This window comes from Macrobrachium nipponense, chromosome 1 (assembly GCF_015104395.2).
Source record: "Macrobrachium nipponense isolate FS-2020 chromosome 1, ASM1510439v2, whole genome shotgun sequence".
Taxonomy (NCBI): Eukaryota; Metazoa; Arthropoda; class Malacostraca; order Decapoda; family Palaemonidae; genus Macrobrachium; species Macrobrachium nipponense.
The window spans coordinates 90,548,685-90,574,933 of NC_087200.1; the positions used below are offsets into that span (position 1 = coordinate 90,548,685).

At 40.5% G+C, this 26,249-nt stretch overlaps 1 protein-coding gene across 1 annotated transcript in view; it reads left to right on the forward strand.

Annotated features, from left to right (window-relative positions):
• The window catches only part of LOC135218854 (uncharacterized), a 473,700-nt gene that overhangs the window by 438,851 nt on the left and 8,600 nt on the right, over positions 1–26,249 (forward strand). The window contains exon 11 of the mRNA XM_064255302.1: positions 14,737–14,811. Coding sequence (XP_064111372.1) covers positions 14,737–14,811 — 75 coding nt within the window. The remainder of the gene's footprint in view (positions 1–14,736; positions 14,812–26,249) is intronic.

Below are 26,249 nucleotides of genomic sequence, written 5' to 3' on the forward strand. Positions count from 1 at the left end.
CTCTTGCCTCCACCAAAGGGTGTCAATCAGCTATGTATATATGACAGGTAAGTTGAATGTATGAAAATGATATTGTTATGATACAATAAAGTTTCATACATACTTACCTGGCAGATATATACAATTGAAGACCCACCCAGCCTCCCCGCAGGAGACAGGTGGAAGAGAGAATCTGATTAGAAAACGGGGATGGTTCCTAGTCCTGCCACCCAGCGGCAGGCCGGTAGATCACCTGACCTACCTGTAGCGTGTGCCGCGAAATTCGAATTTCTGTCGGGGACGACGGAGTCGATAGCTATGTATATATCTGCCAGGTAAGTATGTATGAAACTTTATTGTATCATAACAATATCATTTTTCCTAGCACACAGTATGCCATAAATTGTCATTAATATCTCTCTTCAACTAATGAAACCACCAAACAGTATAATAACCATTCATTTCTATTCTTTATTCTATCTTTACCTAATGGAGATACCGAGTTACTGACAGCTGTAATGAAACATACGTAATACGTAATACAGAAGAAAAATTCTAAAAAATACCTATTTGTTGGCAGACTGATTTATTTTATATTTTCTGATATCTAATTCACAATTTTTTTTATTAAATTTATTGCATGTACTCATTTCAAATAATTATTAAGTAACCATTAACTATAATAAACAAACAAATAAAAAAAAAAGCTTCCAAACGTCTGTTTACATCAGCACTTACTAGTATCGAACGATCGCCAAGCAATCACTTTTACACAGTAAGAACATAAATTTTCATTATCTCTCTTCAACTACTGAAACTACCAAACAGTATGATAACCATTCATTTCTATTCTTTATTCTATCTTCACCTAATGTTTTTTTTTTATTAAATGTATTGCATGAATAAGTTTTTCAATTTACAGCAACCTTTTACCAATAGAATACTTAAAGCTCAAGGGGTAGATGCTGACCAATAGGAGAGCAGGACCTTATGGGGTGACATGCATCAGGAACCAATGGGAGAGCGGGAGGATGGTGGCGAGTTTACTCAGTTGGCGGCGCGGGAGTTTTAAAATTGTTCTCGGTGGTCTGGGCGAATCTCGGGACTTTACAGCAACAACCTTTCGTATCTTGAAAACTTTTCATATGTAGAGCAGTAAAATTTTTCACATTGGCTTTTGTATCTCGAGTTTTTCGTAAGTAGAGCCTTTTGTATCTCGAGGTACTACTGTATAGGATCTGTTGCCTAATACCTTTAATTGATAAGGTACCACCTTTTTCTCTCCTAAACGGGACCCGAAGAGGAGGAGGATGTCCTAGACAGAAAGGCTCGTAAGGTCATCACTGGACAAAGAGAAAGGTCTTGGGGAAGGGGAATGACTTTCCATGGTTCCCACCTCAACAAAGGATCCTCAATTTTTGCTAAAAAGCTTCGATCCGGAGAAAGCAGAACTTCTCCTGAAGGGAGAAATTCTACATGACCCGAATCTCTGGATAGCGCCAACAGTTCTGAAATTCTAGCTCCTGAAGCCAAGCTTAATAAAAATAATGTTTTTCTTAAGAGCATTATAAATGAACATGTCGTATTATCTGTATCTGAAGCCAGCTTTAGAACATCATTTAAGAACCATGCACTGACGTAGGCCTTACTGAAGGTCTTAGTCTAGCACAAGCTTGGGAATAGACGAAAAGTAAGAGTCTGTTAAGTCTATATTAAAACCCAACTGAAAGATCTTCTTCAAGGCTGACTTGTTTGTCGAAATAGTGCTAGCTGCGAACCCTTTTTCAAATAAGGACCTGAAAAAGGATATAGCTGAGTTGATTGTCATGATTTTAATGTCCGATTCTCTCAGGAAAGATGCCAACTTTTTAACTGCAGCGTCATACTGCCTCAAAGTTGAATCCCTTTTATCTGATTCTAAGAAGAGGATATTTTGTGGATCCACATTTGCATCCCTCTTGGCCGCAAACTTCATGAAGTCCATAAAGTTAGGGCTTTGAGAATTCCTGAGGAAGCGACACAGTCTTTCATTTGTACCGACTGGGAGAGTCTGGGATTGGGAATCCGAAAGAGACGAAGACCCAATTCCAGCAGCAGGGGGTACAGTTGCTCTTCGGCCAGTCCGGAGCTACTAGAGCTATCTGACCCTTGAAAGTCCTGAGTTTGTTCAGAACTTTCAGGAGAAGATTCACCGGAGGAAAGACATAAATCTTTTCCCAGTTGTTCCAGTCTATGGACAGAGCGTCTGTGGCATAGGCCAGAGGGTCCAGGTTGGGAGCCACATAACAAGGAAGTTTGTGGTTCGCTTGAGATGCAAACAGATCTACTTGCAGGCCTGGTACCCTCCGGAGTATCCATTGGAACGAACTGTTGTCCAGCGACCATTCCGGTCTCCAGTGGAACTGAAACGGGATAGAGCATCTGCTATGACATTTCTCACTCCGACCAGATGGGGTGGAGGAGAGGTGCCAACCGAACTTGTCGCCAGGGAAAAGATGGCTACCATGACATGATTCAGGTGTCTTGACTTGGAGCCTCCCCTGTTTATGCAGTGAACTACCACTGCGCTGTCCAGAACTAACTTTACATGAGAGTTCTTTGGTGGAAGTAACCTCTTCAGAGTCAGGAACACTGCCATTGCTTCCAATACATTTATGTGAAGCTGGCGGAATTGGGGTGACCATGTTCCTTGAATTTTCTTGAACTGAGAATATCCTCCCCAGCCGCTTAATGAAGTGTCTGTGTGGATAGTAATTCCCGGAGGAGGGAACTGAAGAGGTACTGACATGGACAGGTTCTTCAACTTTGTCCAAGGGCGCAGACGATTCCGGAGAATCTGTGGTATTGCTGACAACTTGTCCCTGGATCTGACATTTGCTCGTGAGCGCCAGATCCTGGTTAAGTCTTTCAGTTTGGCTTTCATCAAGATGTTTGTCACTGAGGCAAACTGAAGGGAACCTAGGATTCTTTCCTGGTTTCTCCTTGAAGCATATTTGTACCTTAGAAATTGCTTCACTGACTTCACTATTTCTTTTCTCTTGGCTAGTGGAATCGACAGAGTGTGAGAAGATAGATTCCATTGAATGCCCAGCCATTGAAAGCTGGACTCCGGAGTGAGTCTTTACTTTGTCCTGTTTATCTGGAACCCCAGATATTCCAGGAACTGAATGACCTTCTTTGTGGCTCTGTGGCATTCCTCAACTGTTGGTGCCCAAATCAACCAGTCGTCGAGGTACGCTACTACCATTATCCCTTGAGACCTTAGTTGTTGAACAACTACTTCCGCCAACTTCGTGAATACCCTGGGTGCTACATTCAGACCGAAGGGAACTACCTTGAAGGAGAATGCTTGGTCTCCCAGCTTGAAGACCAGGTAAGGGCTAAAGTGTCTTGCAATAGGGATATGATAGTATGCGTCTGTAAGATCGATAGAGGTGGTGACGGCCCCACGGGGAAGTAAGGTCCGCACCTGCGAGATAGTCAGCATTTTGAACTTGTCGCAGCGAATGGCCAAGTTTAACTGGGACAAGTCTAAGATTACCCTTCTTTTTAATGAGCCTTTCTTTGGCACACTGAATAAGCGACCTTGAAACTTTATTCGCTTGACTCTCGCTATTGCTCCTTTCTGAAGGAGCTCCTCTGCATACTCCGTCAATTCCTTCGATGGAAGTTGAAGGAAGGGTCTGGGTGGAGGGGAGCCTCCGATCCAACTCCAACCCAGGCCTTTCGACACAATACTTTGTGCCCATTTAGCTGAATCCCCACCGATACCCAGGAAGAGAAACAGCCTCCCTCCTACCTTGGAGATCTCACTGCTGCTGAGTCGAGTGACCTCCGCGGCCTCCGCGGAAGTGCTTTCCCCTGTTTAGCGACCTTCCTGATCCTCTCTGACGAAAGGATCCCCTAGCTCTACCTCCCCTGGCGAACCGGTCAAAGTGTTGGAAGGCTTGGCCCTCGAACACCTGGTTAAAGGCCGGGGAGACAGCATAGGACGTGGAAGGCTGAGCTTGAGGGGAAATCAGGTAGATTGGTTGAGCCTGGGCCTTCAATGTAGAGGGCTCGCCTGGCTGAACAACCGGCACCGCCGACAGCCTGACTGAAGTGCTGAGGCTTCTTCTGGTAAGGCTGAAACACCGTTGGTCTTTTTCAGGGTTGTTTCTTGCCTGTAGAAGACGGGTCTTGACGCCTCTTAGCAGAGAGGCCCCAACGGTCCTTGAGGCTCTGGTTGAGCCTCGTCGCCTCGCTTTGAACCTCTCTAACCATTGCTTCAGGGAAGAGGTCTGCCCCCCAGATGTTGGAGGAAAGCAACTTATTCGGCTCATGCCGAATAGTTGCTTCCTGGAGGACATGTTTACGACAGTTGACCCTTGCCGTCACAAACTCGTACAAGTCCAATTGGACCGTACAAGTCTGTGATTTGGTCAACAATTTGAAGAGCGGCTCCAAAGCGTAAGATATGGCCGCTACCTCAGTCATTGCCATGGTGTTGATAGACCTGGCCAGTGTAGTTTTAGCCTCAAACTCGGCTTGAATGAGGCTATCGGGAAGTCTTGGAAGCTTCTTGCCGAACTGGTCCATCGCGCAGTCCGGCTTCAGCTTGCCTACCGAAAAAGTATTCGGCAGGTCCTCCCACAAATCTCCAAGCGAAGGGAGCAAAGGTGATGTGGGGTCTGCTTCCCTTAACTGTGGCAAGGGCTCTCCCTTTAAGCCAGCTGGGATGGTAACGCTGGCGATCTTAGTTAGGAAAGGGAGAGGAGTCCCCCCCCCACTCTTCCTCCATCGTAAAGATGGTGAAAGGACTCTTAAATGCCTGGATTCTGGTGTTGGAGCAGTCCATCTCATCCAGACACCGGAGCCACTCTCTTTGAGCCTGGTCCCTGGAGTACAGCACTGTCTCTCTTGGAACCTTATCCTCCCTGTTCATAGCGGCCTCCGTCAGCCTGGCGTAGCCAATGAACGGAGGCTGAAGATTCTCTAGGTAAAACTCGAAGTCTTCAATCCTTCGAGTACCACACTCCGGGATGGAAATGAACCCGTCCTGGAAAGGGGCGTAGGAAGCCACTCTCCAGGGGTTGTTCATTGAGAAAGGAGGAAGAGAATCATGGGGAGGGAGTTGAAGCAGGCCTACGCCAGGCGCCGGGGAGGCAGCTTGAGGGCCTGATTGAAGCCGGACATTAGGTTTTTCCTGAGTGGCAATCCTGTCCGATAGTTGTGAGAACATCTGCTCCATACTTGTCCTCAGAGAGCCTACCAAGTCTCCCATCTGCTGCATCATCCCGACGGAGAAAGCGTTGGGATCGAAGCTAGGAGCAGATGTTGGTGTGGATGGGTAACTCGCTAGAGGTACCGAAGGGGAAGGAGAGACCACTGACTCCGCCGGAGTACGGGATCTCTCCTTGGAGGACTTGCTCTTAGAAACTCTAGAGCCCGAAGCAGATGATTTACCCTTCTCTGCTCCAGGATTAGAAGCCGAAGACTTACGAGATGACGACGCCGAAGAAGTCTTTTTAGACGACGACGTCTTTGTCAGGGTTTTCTGCGCCCTGTGACCCTTCACTTTAGGGACCACAGAAGCGCTGGGCGTAGTATACGAGAACTCAGCTCCCGTAAAGCCTTGGGAGGAAGCAGGAGAAGCAGCAGGGGAAGAAGATCCAGTGGCGCCCAAGGGAAGCCCTTGAGCATCCAACGTACCTACCTCGACCAACAGGTCGTCTACACCTACCATCGGTTCTACATTTAAATCCAAAGTGGCGACTTCTGCCGAGATGTCCTGGCCTGGTTCCTTCATACACGCGGCGACCTGCTGCTGGATCGCCGTCATCGTCGGGGCTGCCTCCGCCGGGTCGACGTACTCCGTCGACTTGCCGCCGGGGAACAGCAGGACAGCCATCCTCTTCTCCAGGATGTAGGGCTGTCCCTTGGCGGCGTTCTTGCCGAAGCCGCCGACGCAAGCCCTCAAGGTTGCAGGGGCGGTCTCTCTAACCGCGGCAGCCTGGAAGAGAGGGTGTCTGTTAGATTTTAGTTTAAAGTTGAGGGTCAACCTTAGACTAAAATAGGCTTAAGACTAGACAGTACCAGCATATATTTCACAATAATATGGGGAACTTAAGCTTAAAAATATATTTCAAAACTTAAGCTTAAGATATAATTCAGAATTTATATCGTATGTATATTACTGATGGAAATATTTACCCCGTCCAAAAACTGACTCACAAGATCATAGCAGATCGTACACGTTTCGTGGAACCAGACCTGCAGATTCCCGTGAGGAGTCGCACACGGAGCATGAGACCTGCAGACCTCATGCCCACAGGGGTCCTGGAGTACGGCGTTGCACCCCGGTTGCTCACAGTTGGTAGTCTGTAAGTGGAAGGATACATGAGTATCGATATAACACTCACAGGGCTACTCTAGTACTCCGTTGCATGCTGGAGAATGAAAAATTTTTGGGCATAACCCCTCCCCTACCGCCTTAATAGGCATAAATGAGGGCTCCGGTGTATGCCGGAGAAGGAAAACAGAAGGCAAGGGAGGGACCCAGCTTAAGATAACTTATAAATAACTTATAATTAACTTAAGCATAAAATAGTAACATAAAATCTGGAGGACGACTCCGAATCGCGGTGCTGTCCGACTCCGCCGGCTACGCCGAAGAGACGGAACGGTGAAAAGCAAAAGTGACCAACTGGAACGCATACACTCCGCCGGTAGGCGGGGGTACCGTACCTCCCTCCCCCGTAATCGATGGAACTCCAGGAAAGAGGACAGAGATCAGACACCACGGGGAAGGAGGCGAGGAGGGGCGAAAACAGTACCCGAGCATACAGCGGAGCGCTGGAGCAACAAAGGCGGGGGGAGGCCAACCCCCCGACTTCGCCACAGCGAAGCACCGTCGAAGCAGGGAGACAAGGTCACTCCCAGCCAAGTGTCTGTCCAGACTCCCCTACTCCCTCCGCGTAGGGAGAGAGGGAGTCGGGCCCGGATGGAGCGAGCAAGGACAGACCTCCCTCCCCCCTACTCTATGGGGGGAGGGAAAGGCGACTGGGACGGGCGTCTGGCTGTACCGCGATCACAGGGTGACCACTGTACGATAACACAACACAAACAACGAAATTGATAGCCTAGGCTAATGCAACCAAACTGATAATAAGCAACAAAACTGATGAGGACCATGGGACCACTGAAACCTAGGCTAAGTGAACGGACCAGACGCCCTAGGCTAATCAAAACATAATAAATAAAATAAAAGTAGGGGAAACGAAATATAGTAAGAGAAAAAATCCAGGAGTGTACGACTAACCCGAAAGAAAGTCTACCACTCAAAGCTAGCCTGGGCCGATACGAAGAGCGATGGCTAGGGTCTGGATAGAAAAAAAGAGAATGCCTACGTAAGGTAGAGACATGCATGCATGACCTAAAACCAAGGCAGGCTAAATCCCCTAACAATATCATAATAAAAAGGGCTAGAGATGCACGGTAAAAATAAGGGAAAAGTTCCAGGTATGGGAGACCGAGAACCAACCCGCCATGAGGCAGAACAATGCCGCCATGCTTCCGACCGGGAACCAGTATTTATACCTAAAAAACAGCAAACACAGGCTCGAGGAAGGAACGAACTAAATAGGAACCTTTCGGAATACTTAACTTAGCCGCTGCGATAGCCGAACGTTCCATGGTGGCGAAAAAATATGCAAAGAAAGCACAAAACACAAGAGCAAAAGAAACGCGTGCGTCTTGGAGCCTGCTAACATAAAGGATGGCCACCAGAGGCGCGGCAGTCACCTTGGCGTGGGTTGTAGTAGTAGTAGTTGCTGCCCCGTTCTGTGGGTCGGCTCTCTCCTTGAGGGATTTTGTTGTGGAAATTTCTAAATGACAAGAAGTTCGTGGTAGTGGGTCTCACTCGCCCTAGTGTTCATACCGACGCCCTTCTTTTTTTTGGCGTGAGCGAGTCAGTTATACTGACCTCTTCTTTATTTTGTTTATTCTCTGGTATTTGTTAGCTCATTTACCTAAGAAATAATGAACTAAAGGATTATTTCGCGCAGCGACACGAACTGAGCCCAGAAATGATATTGTTATGATTTCTCTCGGGAACATTTCCCTGCATTATTTGCGGAAAATTCGCGCATTCTCGGTATTTTTCTATGATAAATATCCACAAATTCCTGGTTTTTTTGATGAATTTCATCATAAAATGCACTTTTTGTGATAAAAACTATTAAAAAAAACAGTAGGAAAATTTTTAGTGGGTTTTTCTGAGTTTTAACTAACAAAATAGGCTGTTTTTAGCATTTTTATAAGGGGTTCCAAACATCGCGGGTTCTAACTATTCACGGGGGGGTCTGGTACGCATCCCCCGCGAATACGGACCACTGTATATACAATTATGGCCCACCCAGCCTCCCTGCAGGAGACAGGTGGAAGAGAGAAAATCTGATAGAAAACGGGAATGGTTCCTAGTCCTGCCACCCAGGGCAGGGCGGTAGATCACCTGACCTACCTGTAGCGAGTGGCGCGAAATTTGAATTTCTGTCGGGGACGACAGAGTCTTAGCTAAGTACTATATATCTGCCAGGTAAGTATGTATGAAACTTTATTGTATCATATATCATTTTTTCTCCTCCATTTTGCAATGGAATTGTCAGGGTTTAAGGGCCAAATGTGAAGAACTTAAGCTCCTAATTCATGAGCATTCCCCCATAATTGTATGTCTACAGGAGAGCAAGCTTGAAGCTAATACTCCTTGTCCATATAATCAACAAGCAGGGAGCCATGGCGGAAGTCTCATGTACGTTCGTCAAGATGTTCCCCAAATATCTTTGTCTATACGCACACCTCTGCAGGCAGTGGTTGTACAGATTGATATAGGGAGAAAATATACAATATGCTCTCTGTACTTACCTCCAAATGATAACATTTTGTATGATAATTTAGTAAAGGTGATTCAACAACTCCCTCAACCTTTTCTCTTACAACCTTTTCTCTTACTGGGAGATTTGAATGGTAGACATCCTTTATGGGGCGATGTTTTAGCAAACACAAGGGGCAATATAATATCATCAATTGTGGAAAGTGAGGATGTTGTACTCCCTAATACAGGAGAGCCCACACACCTTCATGTCCAGACAGGTACCTTGTAGTGCATTGACCTATCAATCGCAAGCTCTAATTGCCTTCTCAGTTTTGATTGGAGGACATTAGATGATTGGCATACTAATGATCATGCACGAATCATTATAAACACCAACAATGGTCCACCTTTACAGAGATCGCCACGATGGAATCTTGACAAGGCAGACTGGGATAGATTTCGTGAGCTAAGCGAAATTGAAGGGAATGCAGAACAGTTTGAAAATATTGATGATGCCATAGACATGCTGAATGGAACCCTTCATTCAGCAGGAGTCAATTCAATTCCCAAAACAACAGGGTTATTCAAATGACGACCAGTCCCTTGGTGGTCTTCAGAACTAACTGCCCTGCATAGAGCCACAAGAAGGTCTTTAACTCGATTGCGCAGATGCCGTACTGAGGATAATTTAATTATATATAAGAAATGTAGAGCACAGTTCCTTCGCCTATGAAAGAAGCTAGGCGCCAGTCTTGCGTGTCTTGTTTCCTCCATTAACAGTAGAACACCGCAATCTTCTGTGTGGAGGAAAGTAAAAAAGATAGCAGGCAAATTCACCGCCAACCCACCACCAGTGTTGAAGGTGAATGATCAGTATGTGACTGGAGCAACTGAGGTTAGCAATACCCTGGCTGATCATTTCTCAAATGTATCATGCAAGTGTGAAGCAGCCCCTGGTCACCAGTTTAGGATCATTGAAGAAAAGAAAATTTTAAATTTTGCAACAGGAAGGGAAGAGTCATACAATTCTCCTTTTACTGAAAGAGAATTTGATTCCGCACTTGCTACGTGTAATGATACGGTCCCTGGACCCGATGGAATTCCATATGCAATGATTAAACATGTACCTGTTAATACCAAGTTATTTATTTTAAGCATTATTAACAGAATATGGCATGATCATAGTTATCCAAGTGTTTGGGAACTAGCCATTATTTTAGCCTTTTTAAAACCCGGTAAGGATAAGTTTTTAGCTGCAAACTATCGACCAATTGCATTGACATCTTGTATATGTAAGGTCATAGAGAAGATGGTCAATGTAAGACTGATACGGTACCTGGAAAAGAAGGGTATTTTATCACCTATCCAGTGTGGGTTTAGAAAAATGCCTTCAACGACTGATGTGTTGATACGATTGAAATCCTCTGTTTGTGAAGCCTTTGCTTCCAAATGGCACCATGTAACAGTCTTTTTTGACCTTGAAAAGGCATATGATACTGCATGGAGATATGGTACTTAAACCCATTCATAAATTGGGATTATGAGGAGAGGTACCATTGTTCATTCAATCATTTGTTTCACATAGATTTTTTCAAGTGAGAGTTGGGGAAACTATCAGAGAGGAAATATCAGGAAGAAGGAGTTCCCCAGGGTAGTGTGCTAAGTGTAACCCTATTTGCATTAGCCATTAATGGGATATCCTCTGTCATTCCCAAGATATTCTCTAACATTATTGTAGATGATCTCCATATCATTTGCTGGATCTAGAATGTCGATGGTTGAAAGAAAACTACAACTCTCAATTGACAAAATTATTCAGTGGGCTGATATGAATGGATTTAAGTTTTCGACAAGCAAAACTATTGTTGTCCATTTCTGTCGTATTCGGGGAGTACATCCAGCCCTAGGTATATACATCAAAGGTCAACGGATTCCATGTGTAAGTGAAACTAGATTTTTAGGTTTGATATTTGATTGCAGGTTGACATGGGTTCCTCACTTAACCCCTTCAGCACTGGGACGTACACATGTACGTCTTTTACGGTACAGTAATAAAAGACCGGGACGTACGCGTGTACGTCTTTCATCCCTCTCGAAAAGCAAAGCGTTTTCTTTAGCTTGGATGGTTTCCAGACACAGTATTGTGTACGAGAGAGGTGCTGAAGCTCCACCCACAATTCATTCTAACCAATGAGCGTCCGATGGACGTCGTGACGTCATTTTCATATGGGATATTAGGAGGGGTACTGGCCAACATATACCAGTGCGCCTCAGGCTATTATCTGAGAAGGATGAATACAATTTTGTCCGTAAACCATGTAGATTTGAATTCCAAATCTTTTTCCCCCCTTTTGATTGCAGTTATTTTTTATGTTTTTTTTTTTTCAGTATCATGTCAGATGAGTGTTTCAGAGCCAGGGTACTGAGTACCTGCCAAATCTATCAGATGATGATTATAGTGATAATTTTTTTTTAGAGGTTGACAGTGACAACGAGTGTTGGAAGACATTGACCTCTTGTCGATGAAGGCTGGCAGTTCATAACTGATCCATCTTGTGACTTGCGCCCAGACCCACCCCCCCCTGATTCACGGAGGGTGGCAATGGGATTCCTGCTTATACACCAGATTTCATCTGCTTACGTGATGCATTTTTTTTTCCTTTTTTGTGGTGATGTAATTGACAAATTGTGTGAATGGATGAATGCTCGGGCAGAGTAGTACTTTCATTCAACAGGAAAGTGTAGGTGAAAGGACTTCTATGGAGGCCTGTTTACTTGTGATGAGATGTTTTTTTTATAGCTTGCTGATGATAATGGGGGTGAATAAACTGCCCCATATGATATACGTATTGGTCACGAGATGCTGTTTGCTTTTTTTATTATTATTATTATTATTACTATTATTACTGTTTTATTATTATTATTATTATTACAGCTGCCTAAACATTCATTGATGTATATGCTGTTTCTGTATGAAACCTAGGAATAACTGTTTCAGTAAGAAAACTAGTACTGCTATTACCACTACTACTATTTTACTACTACTTTACTACTTTTTCTGCTACTTTATTTCTATTACTTTACTGCTATTTCTACTACTTTATAACAGTTCCTACTTCTGCAATTACTTTTTCTAATAAATATTCCTATTTTTTCCGATATTCTTACTATATTTTTTGTAATTTTTTGACAATGGGGTAAAAAATATTCATTGATATCCATACACACAATGTTTTCACATAAGAATATGAAGGAAAAATATGAATAACATAAAATTTAGTGGGAGCAAGTAATGATTGATACTCGCGGTCGACAGGGGGTCTCATGCGGTATGCAAGCATTAGCAGCAATGTAGCAGGCCAGTGGCGAAGGGGTTAAAGGCATTAAAAGTTAAATGTCTTGAGGCTCTGAATCTTTTAAAAGTATTATCCCATACATCATGGGGGCCAGACCGCAAAACTATTTTAAAATTATACAAGGCCTTAATTTTGTCAAAAATTAGTTATGGGTGTGAAATATACTCCTCAGCCACCCCAAGCTGATTAAAGATATTAGATTCTATACACCATGCTGGTATTAGATTGTCTACAGGAGCATTTAGAACTTTGCCTATCCCAAGTCTCCTTGTTGATGCTAGAGAATTAACTTTAGACCTTTACCGAAAGTCTTCTATTCTTCGGTATTGGTTTAGGTCGCAAAGACTTCCTAATTCTTTAGCCTGTCAGACTGCAAACTTTATAAGGCATCATAGATATTTTGAGTTACACCCAAAATCTCCTCATCCTTATGGTTTTCGGGTAAAACAATCAATAAACAGTCTTGATATAGCAAGAAATAGAGTTCTTCCATTTAGGATATCACCATCCCCTCCATGGAAATTACCAAAGATATCTTTTTGTAAATATTTTATTGGTATAAAAAAAGAACATGACTGAATTAGAAGCCAGATCTCGCTTTCATGAACGTGTCGAAGAACATAGGGAATTGACTTTTACATATACAGATGGCTCCAAATCTGATGCTGGCATTGGATATGGAGTATATAGTAGCTCTTTTAACTGTAGAGGTGCACTTCCTCTAGCTGCTTCCATATTTACTGTAGAACTATATGGCATATTAACCGCTATTTTGAAAATTGCATTAAAAGAGGAGGGCAATTTTACCATTTTTAGTGATGCAAGAAGTGTTCAAGCTTTAGAAGTTTTTAATTCTAGGAACCCTTTGGTTTTAAAGATTTTAGAGTGGCTTTTCATTATTGGTCTGAAAGGTATAACAGTTCGATTTTGTCGGGTTCCAGCACACGTAGGTGTGTCTGGAAATGAGGAGGCAGATTCACTGGCAAAGAATGCTGCAGCTGGGTTGCTACCAAGAAGGTATCCCATTCCCTGTAATGATTTTTTACCTACAATTAAGAAATTTATTTACAATAATTGGTAACGGTATTGGGATAGCTCAGTTGATAATAAGATGAGAGAAATAACGAATGTTATATCCCCTTGGAAGTATAACGTGATGCCCCGAAAGTGGGAGACTACTCTTTGTCGTCTCCAAATTGGTCACACTCGGATGACACATGAGTTTCTGCTTGCTGGCCAACACCAACCATATTGCAACGACTGTTTGATACCCTTGACAGTGAGGCATTTGTTGACTGAATGCCCCACTTATAGTACGGAAAGAAATAGATGTCTGTTTGAGGCTCGGGGTGAGGATGGCAGGTTCATCCTTATCCTTGCCAAGATTCTTGGACATGATGTGTCATACAATGCTATCGGCATTTTTAGATTTATTTCAGAAGCAGGTCTTCTGAAAGCTATTTAACTTTTATAATGACATATTTGCTTTTATGGTTTTAATTGAATATTTTATTTTTTATAATAAACGATATCGGCGTCAATGACCTTCGATGTCAGGATGCCAGAAAACTTCCAATCATTCATTCATTCTGGAGTACTGGCGGGCAGCACCCTACATTCCACTGTCAGGCGCCCTACACTCCATCGGGAGAAGAGAAGTCTCTTTTGTGGTGTTAAGTCTAGGTCTCCTTTTCAATGTGTAGGGCCTCCAGGAGGCGGCGACGGTCTGCCTCCTTATCAATAATAGGTGCCGGGGCATTCCCGGACAGGGCGTTTGTATTGGTAGACCACATTAGTTTCCTTCAGAGGGTCCTGCACCAAGGGGGCTGGATTGTTTTTCATGATCAGGCCACTGGTCTTCTTGCTTTTGTAAAAAATTACCAGTTTTACCTTTTTCCCAGGGTTCAAAGGGAAGATGTTTCCTTTTATGGTATTGCGAAGGGCTTGCATGTCCTCTTTGTATCCTGTGAAACACTTCCTTGTTAAAGAGTGTGATGTCTTCAGGGGCAGTGGGGCGATTCTCCTGCTGATACTACATATTTATCAATGCTTCTTCATATGCATTTTGTGATGTCCCGGTTGGAATACCCATTGTTAATTAAAACCTGGGCAGCACTCTCTAATTCAGTGTGTGTGTGTGTTCTTCCAAGAAGAGCAGAGTGAGAGATCTCTCCTGATGAAGGCACTGATCTCAGTGTGCTTGTGTTATTATTATTTCTTACTTTGCTTGTAAATCATCTGTAACTATAGACTTAATCTTCCAACTTTCTTAAGGCAAAGTTCATTGGTTGGTTTTAAAAATTATAGTTTTTTTTTTATTATTATTATTCTTACTTTAAAAAAAACCATAAAACTGTTTAGATCCTAGTTATTGTGGGGATAGGTGTTAAGGGAAAAGTGGGAAGCCTTTTGATTGGTAAATATCATTAGTTGTTTTATTGGATGAGTATATAGTTGTGTTGTCTTTTACATGCAATTATTGATGAATGTCTATTTTAGCATTTTGAAATCTTTAAAATTAATTATTATAAACGAGGTTTCTTTTTGCAGAGAAAAGTAACCAGACTCCAGTGGATTGAGGGAAGACTTAATAAAGTTTCCCTTACTGAACTTCTCACTCCACAAGTAGGTTCTTCTGATTAGAAATATTTTGTATCCATTTGTAGTGTCCTCTTTATCAGTTGCCATATGCTTAATTGCAATTTTATACTACACTGTGATATGCATGACAGTAAAGAGATTGTATATATATTTATATTTCTCACAATGTTTTTATTTGTACAATGGTAATTTGACCTCTTGAGAATTTAGTCATAAATAGATCATATATTTAGTATTAAATCTTTTTTTTTATATAATTTGATCGCTGAGATGCCATCACAGTCTGTATTGTGAAAACTTGAAGGTAAATAATTTAGTTGTTTGTATTTGTAAACTAAATTGAGTAATTTTTTTAGTCTGTTATACAACTAGTATTGTTTTATAACAAACCTGTCAATCCTAATTACCCTTAATTTGCAGTATCGAAACATGTAACTTTTGAAGAGTACCTGTAGGTAGAAGATTAACCCTTAACGCCGATTGGACGTATGGTACGTCGATATAAAAAAAGTTTTTTTTTAAATTGCGGAAAAATAGTTATAGGCCTACTAAGCAAAAACTTTTGAATCACGCGCCTTGGGGGATGCTGGGAGCTCACGGATCAAGGCATTGTTTTGTTTACAGTTGTTACCCTGGGCGCGCAAGCGCAAAATTTCTTTCTTCTCGCACTAAAAAGCCGTTACATGGAGTATTATATATGAAAATGTGCGCAATTTCATGTAGAATACAACAAAAAACAACCCATGGTTGTAGATTTTATCAGTTTTGAAATATTTTCATATAAAAAAACAATATCTATTCTATTTGATATTTCATATAAATAACGATAAGTGCCAAAATTTCAACCTTCTGTCAACTTTGACTCTACCGAAATGGTGTAAAAATGCAATTGTAAGCTAAAACTCTTATATTCTAGTAATAGTCAATCATTTACCTTCATTTTGCCACAAATTGGAAGTCTCTAGCACAATATTTTGATTTATGGTGAATTTATGAAAAAAATCCTTCCGTTACGTCGCTTCCGGTAAATTTTTTCGTCCGATTGTCGTAATGTTTGCACAATTTTAAATTAGCCATTACATAAAGTTTTATGTATGGAAATGTGTGTAATTTCATGTAGAATACAACTAAAAAACAACCCATGATTGTAGCTTTTATCAGTTTTGAATATTTTCATAAATAACGATAAGTGCAAATAATCAACCTCCGGTCAACTTTGACTCGACCGAAATGGTCAAAAAACGCAATTGTAAGCTAAAACTCTTATATTCTAGTAATATTCAATCATTTACCTTCATTTTACAACAAATTAGAAGTCTCTAGCACAATATTTCTTTTTATGGTGAATTTATAAAAAAGAAAAAATTTTTCCTTACGTCCACGTGGTAACTATTCTGAAAAAATCAGAAATTTTTTCGTCCAATTGTCGTAATGATTGCACCATTTTAAATTAACCATTACATAAAGTTTTATATATGAAAATGTGCACAATTTCATGTAGAATACAACAAAATACAACCCATGGTTGTAGCTTTTATCAGATTTGAAATATTTTTATATAAATTACGATAAGTACCAAATTTTCAACCTTCTGTCAACTTTGACTCGACCGAAATGGTCGAAAAACGCAATTGTAAGCTAAAACTATAACATTCTAGTAATATTCAATCATTTACCTTTATTATGCAACAAATTGGAAGTCTCTAGCACAATATTTCTATTTATGATGAATTTATTAAATAAACTTTTTCCTTACGTCCGCACGGTAACTCTTCCAAAAAAATAATAAATTTTTTCGTCTGATTGTCGTAATGTTTGCACCATTTTAAATTAGCCATCACATAAAGTTTAATATATGAAAATGTGCGCAATTTCTTGTAGAATACAACTAAAAACAACCTATGGTTGTAGGTTTTATCAGTTTTGAAATATTTTCATATAAATAACGATAAATAGAAAAAATTCATCCTTCGGTCAACTTTAACTCAACCGAAATGGTCAAAAACTGCAATTGTAAGCTACAACACTTACAGTCTAGTGATATTCAATCAATTACCTTCATTTTGCAACAAACAGGAAGTCTCTAGCACAATATTTCGATTTATGGTGAATTTTTTAAAACTGCTTTTTTTTTTACGTCCCGCGTTACAAATTCGTGCATCATTTTGTGATAATATTTTCTCTGTGTTGCGTTGATCGTTTTACGATGTTTTATATACGAAAATGATCACAATTTAGTGTACAATACAATAAAAAAATTAACTCTTTAGCTTTAACCGTTTTGCTCACAGTGTGATTTGTATACAATTATATATAAAAAAGATTTTTGCGCTGTCATATATCCCAATATTTATATATGATAATGATATTTTTTTTTCATTTCTGATGTTTGCATACTAAACTTCAGGCAATGACAAAAAAAGGAGCCAAAAATGAACTTTTAATCTTGAAAACTAAGTGTGCTGTGAGTTTAAAAAAAAAAAATTTTCTGCTTCGGCACTCACTCGCGAACGCCGCCAGCATAGGGAGACGATTTTTAAAATACTGCTTCGGCATTTAAGGGTTAACCAGCATATTCATACACACCTTTGGTCCATTATTAAATAGAGGCAGTCAGAATCAATCTTTTGCTTATCTAGCTGTAGGATACATCAGCCTCAAGAGATCCCCATCTTTATAATGGTGCCTTATGTCGTTGGCGCACCCTTTTAAACTACTCATTAATAATGCATAGGCAGAATTGCAAAATTCTTGTTAGTTATTCAACAATTCTAATGACATTAGGATCATCCAGCTAAGATGTAGCAGTTCCTTCTGTGACTATCCTGTTTTGAAAAGTTTGTTACACACAGCCCAACAATTTGAAGTTTCAGTAACTTCAGCTAACAAAGTACTCGGTAATGAAGTGGCCATAAAATTGCCTTGTAAAAGGCCAAAAGTTATTTGGACAAATCTGCATTAGTGACAAAATCAAATTCATCTGTCAGTCAGGGCGACTCAAAAGGTGTTTCTTAGCTCTACAAGCTTTTAGTTTCCTCAATGTAAGGAATAGTCATAGGAATATGGCTTCCCCCTCCATGCCAACTGCTTATCTTAACATCCAGGGAGGTACAAAATCTGTCTATTGTCTGCTGATAGATATCATTAAGTGGGCATAACAAAACAAGGTTGAAATGGTTTCAAGACTCATGTGGGGGAAGAAAATGTTAGTTGAAAGTCTCGACAGGAAAAACCAGTCTACTGTCTGAATGGTCTTTGTATCCAGAAATTTGGAGAGCACTTATGAAGCTGTGAGCATTCCAGTAATAGATCTGTTGGCAATAAGCCTGAAATTAAATGCTTTGCTTTACAACTAGGACAAAAAGTTTATACTTTACCTCCTTTTAGGTTTCTTTTCCAGGCTTGTGCAAAGACAGGTTTACAGACGAAGGTAATTTATATGACATCTCTAATGCCTCACCTCAACAGAATTGGTTTGGTGATCTGCTGCCTTATTTAATTGATTACCGAACAAGGCTGCATGTCAGGAAGAAGTTTATGAATTGATCTCACCACAAATTACACAACAACTTGGAAACCTTCCATCACACTTTGAGACTATTGAGGTTGGAGTCAGAGTAAAAGGATTTTGTAAGCTCTCAACCATCAACCTCTATCAATCCAAGGGGCAAAATTTGTATGGTTGTTTACTGTGTGAGATGTCAATTTTCTCATTTCCTCTCTATTTTTATCTTCTTCTCCTTAGTTGGGGTCACTGTTTTTGAGTGTTTTCCAGGTATTTCTATCTTTTGTCCTCTTATTTATTCTTGTCTCCCACATCATGAAGGCTATATCTCTCCTGCAACATGCTGCTTGTCATCTCCCTTCCTTAGGTGATCTAGCCATCTCTATTCTAACTCGGTATTTCTTTGACCCTCCTTCGACTACTACTGATCCTGATGTATTAATTTTTTTTCATCTTGTCTTTTCTTGTCTCTCCGCTCATTCTTGACCATCCTCATTTCTACTACATCCAACTTATTTTATTTGTTTCTTCAGTGGTGCTGCATCTATTCCGACAAAATAGCTGGTCTTGCCATCACTTTGAGTACCTTACCTTTCATCCAAATAGGGGTGCTTTTGTTGCAGGTATGTCTGATATCCCTCTAATTAATTCATCCACCTTGAATTTGATGGTTAACCTCTTTGTCCATATCACCCTCTACATCTGAAATGGAGCCCAAATACATAGGCACTCTCTTAATGTTCATTTTTCCATGCTTAATCGTGGCCCACTGTTCATCATCCATCCAATTTGTCATATATATTCAGTCTGTTTGACCTATTTTCATCTGTCTACTTTCCAGTGCATATCTCCATATGTCTAGCTTTCTCCCTGGCTCCTCTCTGTTTCTCCAATGAAATTGATGTCATCAGTGTAGCATATAACACTCAGGGTCTCCCCCTAAGTGTTACATCCATGGCCATTGCATCCAGCATGTTATTGAACAAGAAAAGGCCTAGTGTTGATTCCTGGTGCTATTCATCCTTACAATACCTATAACAGTGGTTGTTGTGCATCTGGTAACCTCTCAAACTACTCCACACTTCCTGTCTAGGTTCCTTGTCATATGACTTTTATAGGTAATTTTCTATAAATAAACCTGTTTTCTCCATGATTTACAGAAGCAGCTATTAGTGTGTGCAGATGGTGGTTGCAGGAGTTTACGCAACTTATGCTTATAAGAAAGTAATTGTGCAAGTTTTCAAACTTAACAATAGTGATGTAATTGGTTCCAAAGATCTTAAATGGTTGTTTCAGTACATTGAAATTGAAGTTCCTTTTAAAAAGTGGGATCTTTCCTTAGTCTGTTACTCCCTCTTCACCCCTGGTAATACCCCCTTACATCATCTTTCCATGAAGGCAACCTTTTTACTGCTTTTGCTTTCTTCATATGGGGGTTGAGTGAATTGCATGCTCTTTCAGGCATTGTCAGCTAAATTGATATCGCTTGTCTATTGCTCATTCCTGCTCTCCAAAGTTTTTATTGTGGAGACTGGTCACTGGCTGTGCTGAGGATTGGTTTCATGAACCATTTAAAGCTGTTTGGCACCATCTCAAGAGTACTAAAGATCTTTGAGCAATTGCATGCTTTTCTTCTATAAACCAGAAATGAAAGTTTGTCAAATAATCCATTCTTATTCTGGTCTAAGGTATGGACATATGGCGGTTACAGGTAGCTAACTCTCTCATGGATAGCTAGTTTGTCTCTTGCTCACTTGTTTAGGCATCCGTGATACAAAACTGCTTAACTTTCAAGTTTTTTTCAACACGGTTCCTCATCATTTTTATCCCCAAAAGATCCCTAATTCCTCAGAATCTTGTGGTGGTAGAGAATAATTTTCTCCCATCCTTCCATCCAAATGGTCATTCAGGTTAATGATGAATAATGAGTTTTTCCTAAAGCAGTTGCAGTTTTTTTTAAAGAACAAACACTTTCCATACAAAGTCATCAATCATAAGGAAGTGTCCTGTCCTATTATCCTTTGGCTGTTTGACAAGTTTTATACATGAAGGAGGCTGGCTGCTTTTAGCTACCAGTAGATCAAAGGTGCCATATGAATATGTCTCAGTGGTTGATATTCTACCAGTTCTTCCTTTAGAGGACTTCAGAAGCTAAATGTTATAAAAATTTGATAGTGAGAATTAAGGCTATTCGTGATTCATGGGTTTGTATGAAAGGGCGTTTTATTTTTTGAAAACACCAATTTTATTCATTATAGTTATAGATATGTTTTTACATTTACATTCATTATGTTTATTTGCCAAAACAAACCATAATTTTACATTAGCCATATAAGTAGTATTCATAAAGTAGGGTATTAACCTGTTACCTGTAAGGTCATTTCTTATGGAAATAGCAGGACTACACTTTAAAGCTTTCAGTTCCTCCTGTAGATTAGGGTGTGTATAGATGGTAAAAGTTATGTTTTTTATCATAAGCATTTCCAATATCTTTATCAGTGAAATGACCATTTGGTATGAGTATTTAGTCTTTTGTAATGCCTTTTATGAAATTTGTAGTCTGTATACAATACATATTTTTTTAGATGAGAACATTATCTATTCTGCTCTTTGTTTTATAATGTTATAATTGCAGAGTACACCAGCTCATGTGAAAAAATATATTCAAGTCCATATTCTGTATTAAAATATTATTACATGCTAGTATTTCATAAAGTGCTGATCATTGTTTAATGAGCCTCAGTGGTGTGGTTGGTATGGTCTTTGCCTGTCACCTCGGTGGCTGCGAGTTTAGTTCTCGGGCATTCCACTGAGGGGTCATGGATGTGTATTTCTGGTGATAGTTCACTCTTGACGTGGTTCGGAAGTCATGTATAGCCATTGGTCCCAATGCTGAATAACCACTGGTTCCATGCAATGTAAAAACACCATCAAAAAAAAAAAAAGAATGAACATTTCCATGGCCAATTATTCTAATTTAAGAATTAGCATCTGCGGTAGAAGGATGTTCCCTACTTGTATGCTACAGTACCTACTACTGTCTGTCTGTGTACTGAGCTCTCAGTTCATATCTTGATTATAACTTATTTGAGTTTATGGGCATCCGCTTCAGTGCAGCAATAGACAGTTGTTAAAGCAGTGTTTTGTAGGATTGGATTATGTGCTATGAAAAATGGAAAGCATTATAAAAAATAGTACTGGTACAGTATTAAAAACATTTCTTCCAAGACTAGATGAGATGTTTTTTACAACAAAACACATATATACAAACTCAAAAATAAAATCTGCAATCTCTGCAAAACACATCCAAGCATACCATTTTGAAAAGTAGTATAAAAATTCTTTTTGCAGATGTGCCAGGAAATTTCAGGGCTACAAGGCACCAGAAGATTGTGATAAGGACACCACCATACTTACAAATGTTCATGTTATGAACATCCAGAGATACAGACAGATAGGGTCACAAGTTAAAACTGCTCTTTGAACGTTCCCTGTTGCCACTTGTAAGTTCATATTTGCTCTGCGCGCCCATTCTTCTAGTAAGAATTTTCATAGAAAACAACACGAGGAAGAAGAGCAGCCTGTTCCTTGAACCCCTTCCCTAATTATCCTGATTATTCTTGTGATTAACTACCATGTATTCTTCTCACAATCTCGAGAATACTTGTTCATACTCATAAAACATTCCTACTTATTTCTATTTTCCCAATTTAACTTGTTCTTTGATGAACCTATTTTCTATATTTCCTCTCCCCATAGCAAATGCTTAGTATATAATTTTCTCATTAGATGGCAGTATGCATTGTTTAATTTTTGAATGTCCAATGTCAGACTGCTCCTGCAAAATTCTTTCCAGTTGGTATTTGCAAAGCCTGGAAAAGAAAAGACTGACGTGTTGTCGTTGGTGGATGGTCTTTGACCATTCTTCACCCGATCTACGCATGCGTTGCCAGATATCACAAGATTCCTGTTTTTTTTTTTTTTTTACGGGATCCAGCTAGGCGCTAGAAATTTTCCTATTGTTAAGACCTCAGGCTTGTAGCTATGAAAAATACAAATTGTCTTAGAAAATTTGTCATATTTTGAATGCTGCATGAATCTGCTTTGTATTTTCTTCTTTTTACCTTTCTAACATATAAAGTAATTTGTTATATTACTGCATGATTGTGTTTTATAAAGATAAGACTGAAGGCCCTTCACAGTCATGAAGAATGTCTTTATGAGCATAAGAGGGCAAGACAAGTTATAGCAAAGGAATGTAGGAGAGAACCATCCACTAGAAAAGTGAGTTTTGACTCTGATGTCTGGAGCAAACAAGGGACCCACCAAAGACCAGTAGCCTGAATGTAACACTGCCTGAAAGGCATCCAATAAAGGCATACATATTCATGCCCAAGCAAACTACCTGCATAGATGGAAACAGGTCTGACATCTCCAAATTTACTTAAAAATCCAAGGAACTGATCAAATCCAGAAGTTTAAGATGCCTAGGAGCTCCTTACTTGAAGAAGCTAGAATTAGCAAGTCATGGAGATATTATCACTTAAAATGCAGGCCCGTGCAATATATCCTGTCCTCTAACCCATGGCCCAAGTCATCATGGTAGAGATCAGGAGCCTTGGGATCCAAGACACAGTAACATAAGTTCAGAAGTGAACAAAATTTAGCTGCTGATAGCAACCTGAAGACATTTTGCAATACATCATCTCTATCTCTCTTCATGATGCTTGCAAACATGCAGTATACATAGCAAAAAATAAACATGGTTGCATTACCTAGAGAGAAGATCAGGAGGAAGGCCAAAGCTGTGTCATCAGTATATAGGGAATTGAGGACAACAGAAACTAGAAGCGCTGAGCACACACTCCTGCCACTTCAAGACCACAAGGGTCTCTCTACAAAAATGCTGATGTGTCCATTTCATTGGTAGTCCAGCAAGAAGAGTAATGTTGTAAAGGGTCTACAATAATACAAACTGTTGAGTCCATGTATAATTTTTAAGCCTTTACAGAAAGCTTTCGATCCCTTCCCTGGGTTCATTTTCAGTTCAAATAAACAATAAGTTACAACACGTACAGAGGTAAATTTAAAAATGAGTCGAAGATCGTTGACGACGGACGTTAACTTGTTAATGGGCCAGGTGATGAAGAAAGAAGGCAGTTAACTCCTATTAGGTGATACCCTCTCCCCTATCAGTCCTTCTGGCTGCAATTCTGTTGGATCTCTGTAGAGGTTGTTGCAACGTTGCAGGAAGTCCTCCATCCGAGAGCGTAGATTGGCACTGTAACCAGACTCCCCTGGGGCAGCGGTTACCTAGACTGGGAGAGGCAAGGCAGAAGCAGCATCAGGAGAGGGAAAAACAGAACCTGTCTTACAGTTAAAATCTTTTAAAAACATACTAGTAATATAAAAATTAATAAATGGGTCTTCGTTGACAAAAGACTTGTTTCCTTTGAATGATTCTCCTAAACTTATAGCAGCTCCCTCAACTAGTCGTCTGACATTTACATTGTTACTTTTAAAGATAATTTTAGCCTCGTTCCAGTTGGTTCTATGATCATTCCTGAATGCATGGGCTACTATGGCACTGTTTTGTGATTGTAGTTAATAAGCTCGCTTATGTTCGCCCAAACGTATATCTAGTCCCCGTCCACTCTCACCAAAATATTTACTATTACAATCCATACACGGTAGTTTGTAAACGCCTGGGACTATGGAATTTTTATCATTGTTATTGTTTCTTATGTGGGTGCATCTTTTTGTATTTTCATATTTGAACACAATCTTAGTTGCCTTCTGACTTTTGTTTATATGCCCACTTATATTCTTCACTTCTGGATTAAAGGGAAGGGACACATATTTTTTTGGTTTTTCCTTGTGTGTCCCTTCCCTTTAATCCAGAAATGAAGAATATAAGTGGGCATATAAACAAAAGTCAGAAGGAAACTAAAATTGTGTTCAAATATGAAAATACAATAAGACGCACCCTCGTAAGAAACAAAAACGATGATAAAAATCCCATAGTCCCAGGCGTTTACAAACTACTGTGTAAATATTTTGGTGAGAGTGGACAGGGACTAGATATACGTTTGGGTGAACATAAGCGAGCTTATTAACTTAATCACAAAACAGCGCAATAGTAGCCCACACATTCAGGAATGATCATAGACCCAACTGGAACAAGGCTAAAATTATTTTTAAAAGTAACAGTGTAAATGTCAGACAACTAGTCAAGGGAGCTGCTATAAGTTTAGGAGAATCATTCATAGGAAACAAGTCTTTTGTCAACGAAGACCCATTTGTTAATTTTTATATTACTAGTATGTTTTTAAAAGATTTAAACTGTAGGACCGGCTCTGTTTTTCCCTCTCCTGATGCTGCTTCTGCCTTGCCTCTCCCAGTCCAGGTAACTGCTGCCCCAGTGGAGTCTGGTTACGGTGCCCAATCTACGCCCTCGGATGAAGGACTTCCTGCAACGTTGCAACAACTTCTGCAGGAGATCCAACAGAATTGCAGCCAGAAGGATTGAAAGGGGAGAGGGTATCACCTAGTTGGAGTTAACTGCCCTCTTTCTTCATCACCTGGCCCATTAACGAGCTAACGACCATTGTCAATGATCTTCAACGACTCTTGTTTTTAAATTTACCTCTGTACGTGTTGTAAACTATTGTTCATTTGGACTGCAGATGAACCCAGGGAAGGTTCGAAAGCTTTCTGTAAAGTCTTAAAAATTATACACGGACTCTTAACACTTTGTATTATTATAGTATATACTCTCGCGATAGAGAGTTTTTCCCTAATAAGAAGAGTAATATCTAAAGGATGTATGGCTGTCCCTAGCTATAACCTCTTTGAGCAGTTAGAGAAGAGCCTGAGAAAAGCAGTTCTAGATTTGGTAGAACTTCATGAGATGCTGTTCAGGAAGAGGGAGGTGGTCCCCAGAGTTCATAGGTCTGTCATAAGCTCTACTGGAAATGCTTCCAGCCATATGCATATGTTCTTTTGGATGAAGTCAAGAGACTTCACCCAAAAAAGGTTAGTCATTTAAGGCAGCTTCAGAAATTTTACTATGCATTATTCCTAGCAGAGCTACTGATATTGAAAATGCCACAAAACCAGTTGATTATTTATACAAAGGATGAAGTTTTCTAGAGTCCAAAGGCCTCTGAAGTCTTCTCATGCTAGTCCTTGACCATCAAAACAGTCCCAGTCTTGGGTTGGGCTTTGTGGAGAACCAGGAGTTTGAATCGTTGGGTTTGAATAGAACTGGGTGTCCAAGCATGATAATGTACCAGGGTTGCCCAGGATAGGCAAACAAGTTGAGTCAGTGATTGAAACGGGTGGTGAAGAAGACTGAATGGTAGAGAGATAACCATCCAGGAAACAGTCAGCAAGATTATAGGGCACCTACACAATTCTTGGTCTTGGGCAGCAAGCAGTGAACTGGTGGAGGGACAGGACAACCCTAGAGGGCAATTTTTGGAGGTCCATAGGTGACTGGACATGGGATAACAATCTCTGATTGAAAATTGAGGACAGAAGCCACTGTAATGCTTAAGAAGACAATTAAAAATATTGTTTGGATCCTAGTACAGCTTAACAGCAGTGATCAAAAGTTTGGGAGATTAGACCATGCTGAAGCTAGAGAATACTCTTTGGCCGGGGGTGCACTTCATAAAGGTCACCCAATGAAGTTCATTAGGCAGCAGAATCTCTCACCAAGTTGGGAGGACATGCACAGGTGAAGATCCAGAACTGCAGGAGAAGATACTTGAGGCAGACAGAGCAGAAGTGCCTGTAAGTTTAAAAGCCAAATGCAAAGCAGGAACAGTCACTCTGAGATAGTTAATACTTATGTGGTGGAGTTCAAGGTTGTTGATGTAGTTACACACAGGTTCATAAAATTCCTGAGGTAGGGGGCGAGAGTTGTAGCTGTTGGGTACACAGGAACAGGATA